At 31.9% G+C, this 5,489-nt stretch overlaps 1 protein-coding gene across 1 annotated transcript in view; it reads right to left on the reverse strand.

The window, feature by feature from the left end:
• LOC106474017 (band 7 protein AGAP004871-like) overlaps positions 1–5,489 on the reverse strand; it is a 209,006-nt gene that overhangs the window by 20,711 nt on the left and 182,806 nt on the right. The window contains exons 5-6 of the mRNA XM_013934706.2: positions 3,135–3,199; positions 2,471–2,543 (exon numbers count right to left, since the gene is read on the reverse strand). Of these exons, the coding sequence (XP_013790160.2) occupies positions 2,471–2,543; positions 3,135–3,199 (138 nt within the window). The remainder of the gene's footprint in view (positions 1–2,470; positions 2,544–3,134; positions 3,200–5,489) is intronic.

A 5,489-nucleotide genomic window follows, 5' to 3' on the forward strand; every position in this document is an offset into this window, starting at 1 on the left:
GCCCCCACGGCGAGCATGTTTGGTGGGATGGGGAATCAGATTAAGAGTCAAGCGCCCTAACCACCTAGCCATGCCGGGCCCCGAAATTTATTTAACTGCACCTTTATATATTCGGATCTACCGTATAAATAGTGTATACTGAGACTTACATGAGTTATAACTACGAAGTTTTGTTTCACTAACTTAGATAACACTAAAAACGCTTTTATGTTGTAGCCTACAAGATGTTTTTAAGAGCTTTTATTCAAAAACTTATAATCCTTGTTTATAGTCAGGTTAATATGTATTTTTAAAATAATAACTTGAGCCACTAATCCGAATGTTGGGGGGCGTTGAAAACATTATATTTAAATAACGAATGAAAGTATCTGACAAAATTTGACATTAAATTATTAAAGAATGCATAAATTTAAAGAGACAACGAAATGTCCTACATTTAAAATGTACATGTTTTAAAAACACCAACTTAAACATCAACGATAATTAAGAATCAAAATCACTTTTCTGTTTCGTTAACAGTATTCGATATATTAATGGAGTGTTCTAATCAAGCCAAAGGACTATTCTCTCGTATATGAACAACATAAAACAAGTTAAAATCAGTAACCTAATTCAAAAATAAAGATACCATAAAAAACATAGACGAACAAATACAAGAGGTAGCTAATGCATCTGAAGTTGTACTTTTTTCATATCTTCTTTTTGTCCACGATTCTATTACAAAGCGTTGCCCGTTCCACACTATTCGAGTTTTCGTGATGGGAATCAAACCATCTGCTTCCATCCAAGACTATTCCTTTTTTTTGGTACGTGATGTGATTTCAGATCTCTAGTGACAAAGCAGCTTTAGAGATACTAGTTTAACTATGTAATTTGTAAAGTTTAGGGTAAATGTATGAGGATAGAAGAAACGATTTTTAGATGATTGAGCGAGAATCAGAAGCTGAGTAAATGGAAAGACGGATAGCCCATAATAAATTATTATAATATTAACAACGACTATATGGTTAGGGCATTCGACTCGCAATCTGCGGGTCGCGGGTTCGAATCCGCGTCACACCAAACATGCTCGCCCTTTCAGCCGTAGGGGCGTTATAATGTGACGGTCAATCCCACTATTCGTTGGTAAAAGAGTAGCCCAAGAGTTGGCGGTGGGTGGTGATGACTAGCTGCCTTTCCTCTAGTCTTACACTGCTAAATTAGGGACGGCTAGCGCAGATAGTCCTCGTGTAGCTTTGCGCAAAATTCAAAACAAATATATGGAATGATAAAAATAAATAGTGGATAAAAGAAACAGAGCTCTACAACTTAAGGTATTGGACAATGGAGAGGTAATTGTAATTACCTAACAAGATTAAAATAATTGTATGATTCAAAATCTAGATGGAAGAGAAAATACACGAAAAATATAGTTCTTTAATTATGTAATTGGTGAAGAAATATGGATGTCAGATCGACAAAGAGAGCCAACAATATTTACTACCTAAGCAGAAAATTAAAAAAAATAAACTCGAAAATTTTGATACACACACACACACATATATATATGATACACAAAATGTAACGAACGGTTGGATACCACTATATAATTTCGTTATTATTCCTCCAACAATATAAGATGTTTGATTAATTACATTAATTAACATTGCTAGTTACAGTTCATACATTTTTCTCTTGGAATCCACTGAATATTGATTAAACGGTTAAACAATTAGGGGTGCGAAAAATTTGCAATATTATAAACTAAAAGTTATGGTTTCAAAATCACCTCTATCCGCTACAAGTAAGATCATGTCCGAGTTAAAATCTTATTTTCAAATGCTTATGTATTTTCAGTATTGTACTCTTGATTAAGTGTTATTAGTGTAGTTTCTCTACTGCTTCCAGCTTTATGGAGCAGTATTTCACTTGCAGTCCCCGCCAGATAATTTGTTTGTTTGATTTGAATTTCGCGCAAAGCTACACGAGGGCTATCTGCGCTAGCCGTCTCTAAGACTAGAGGGAAGGCAGCTAGTCATCACCACCCACCGCCAACTCTTGGCCTACTCTTTTACCAACGAATAGTGGGATTGACCGTCACATTATAACGCCCCCACGGCTGAAAGGGCGAGCATGTTTGGTGGGACGGAGATTCGAACCCGAGCGCCCTAACCAACTGGCCATGCCGGGCCGTCCGTCAGATAATAATACATAACAAAATGATATGAACTGTGAAATAAACTACTATTAATGAAAAATGAAATTAATTTTCTTTCTATCATTATTAATAGAAAAAGGTTAATAAAGATTAGTTTTTTTTTTAACTGTTGAACATATTAACTGAAAAATAAAAATATACTCGATCACATTTAAAGTTTTTTCAACAATAAACAAGAAATTCCTAATATATTTTAACCTAATAATTAAAACCACACATATTCCCTTAATCCGAGAAGAAGAAAAAAAAAACTCTTGAAGAAACTGTTTTTACCTGGGCCTTTCGCACCACCTCTCAAAAGTCTGCCAAGTCTGAATATTACTGCTCTCTCGTACTCTTGAACGACCTAAGTCATTTTAACAAATATGAAATAGCAATGTGAAATAAGGTCTTACTGCTATATTCACATAGAACTTACTATAAAAATATGTTCGAATACAGCTCCTAATCAGTGGTGGTTTTCACTGCTGAATCTTCAAACTTTACTAACTAAGATGAGATTTTTACAACATCCAATCACATTGTTTGTGAAACGGTGCACAGTGGGAACATAGGTGAAAATTAGTTTTCAATAAATCTGATAATACACTGTCTTTATCTTAAGATGAAAATAGAGTTCCTGGGAAGAAGGTGATATAAAGTACTTTACCTTTCTCCTTCATTTTTTGTATCAAGGTACGCTGTTACAAAACTATATTATATCCCTCTTCCTACTTCCAGTACTTATCTGTTCCTCCATTGAAACATTCCCAATAGTATATTCAGATACTGTTGTTTTTTATAATATACTTTACCTTTCTCCTTCATTTTTTGTATCAAGGTACGCTGTTACAAAACTATATTATATCCCTCTTCCTACTTCCAGTACTTATCTGTTCCTCCATTGAAACATTCCCAATAGTATATTCAGATACTGTTGTTTTTTATAATATGCTACAATCAACAGAAATGATACGGCTGTTAAGATATAAGCACAGATGCTAGGTCTCTCGTTCACCTTGGCTGAAAAAGAACAAGAACAAAATTAAAGCCTTAGAAACAGAGACAAGTGTAAACTTACAAAGAGTGAATATTTTTTTTTGTTACGTTAATATCAGTCTGTATATGTATTTATAACAATAAGCCAAAATATAACTTAAAAAATGAATTAGAAAGTGGACTTCGTTACATATTAATGAAACACAAAAAGAAAATTACGTATATAATCCTTACAAAATTCAATATATGAACTTTTCCTTATAACACGATAAATCTACAAACACACTAATAAAAAAATTCTATCTTAGATAGAACATATATGGATAAAAGCAACTTTATATTGACCATGTCTGCAATAAAAATATTATTATCTTAACTACGGAGATGGTAAACTAATTAATTATGGAAAAACATCATTAACTTGAACAAAACTTTCAACAAATCCGTTATAACAAATATAAGTAGGAAAGAAGGTCATTACGCGATAGTTATAAAAACGTTGGAAAGTTTACTTTCTGAAAGTATCTTTATTCCAAGGCACTATTATTCACATCTTTTGTATATTATAACGACTGTTATGAATTTAGAAACTATAAAACTGTAGAAGAACTCAACCATTCCCTTTTTTCTGGTTCAACATTAGATACTTCAAAAATAAGTAAACGTTCATCTCAAGAGAAAGTTATCTTCATGAGGAAGGGCGAGAGTAACTACAAAACCCTAACCATATATATTGACATCAACCATCTTATTTGGAGTGCTTGTTCATTTCTTTTTCTCACTTCAAATAAAACAGTCCTACTACATGATGCCCACATTTAAATCAAAGTTAAACTCTAAGCTTTCAAAAATCTTTACTTGTTATTATGGAGTTACTAAAGTCAATTGTTTTGGTTATTCAACAGTTAATGGGTGTTCATTTGAGTCAACGTAATAGAAATTTTTCCTGCTTAAATTGATAATGGTATTATTTTTAACACTAGAGTCAGTAACGAGGTTTATTTCGACCCTCAACTGCTTCTTAAACCCATTTATCTAAACTATTTATGAACCAAACTGGTCGCGTGTCCAGGATTTTGTTGGTTGCACGGTCACTAATCAAGTATAAGTCACACAAGAAAATATAAAATTAAGTATTATCAATATTGATATTCTGTTAATTACTGCTGGGGATTCTTAAACATTTTACATAGAAAATGAATGATTTTTTTCTAAAATTTAAGGCAGTTCTTTATATTGAACATTTTAACAGGCAAAAACCTAAACGTACTCTACATGATGCAATATGTGGACTTCACCGGTAGTGAAAGGTATAAAAAAAAGTCTATGGTTTGTAACTTAAAGAAAATTGGAAACAACAGAGATGATGTGCATTATTATTGCCAATAGAACACAAAGTAATATGTAATTGCACAAAACACAATGTACACGTACAATAATAAATGAAGTCTTCAAATAGTCAACAAAGCTCTTGGGTCTCATGAAATATCGTAATATAAAATAAACTATTTACTTCGACTAATTAGCTTAATAAAGAAATAACAGTATTGAAAATCCATATCGTTGTTGTAATATTTTATATCTACGCGTTGCTATTTTGTTTGCAAACAAATTTTAGAGATAAACTAAAATCGATAAAAAACAAAAAATACATAATTAAGACTTATATGAATCACACACACAACTCTGTAGTATAATATTAGTTTAATCATAGGATTCAAAATGGTTATTCAATACAGATAGTAGCATTTTACAAACTGTACGATGAGTAAACTTGATTGATACTTAAGTTAGAGCAAATACAGATCTACAGATGGAGAAAATCTTAAAAACGTTGGATAAACTATTCGGATAAGTATAAAGCCACATAATAGACCTTATTAAATAAAACGTTAAGATAATATTACAAAGCTGTGTTTGTTTACTTCTTTGCCGTTTTGTATAGGTATAAGGTTATAAATAATTCATGTGGTAATGTTACTCTTTCATGGGATAAGTATAAAGCCACATAAGAGGCCTTATTAAATAAAACGTTAAGATAAAATTACAAAGCTGTGTTTGTTTACTTCTTTGCCGTTTTGTAGAGGTAAAAGGTTATAAATAATTCATGTGGTAATGTTACTCTTTCATGGGATAAGTATAAAGCCACATAAGTGGCCTTATTAAATAAAACGTTAAGATAAAATTACAAAGCTGTGTTTGTTTACTTCTTTGCCGTTTTATGTAGGTATAAGGTTATAAATAATTCATGTGGTAAGGTTACTCTTTCATGGGATAAGTATAAAGCCACATAAGTGGCCTTATTAAATAAAAC

Source organism: Limulus polyphemus, unplaced genomic scaffold, assembly GCF_000517525.1.
Source record: "Limulus polyphemus unplaced genomic scaffold, Limulus_polyphemus-2.1.2 Scaffold135, whole genome shotgun sequence".
Taxonomy (NCBI): Eukaryota; Metazoa; Arthropoda; class Merostomata; order Xiphosura; family Limulidae; genus Limulus; species Limulus polyphemus.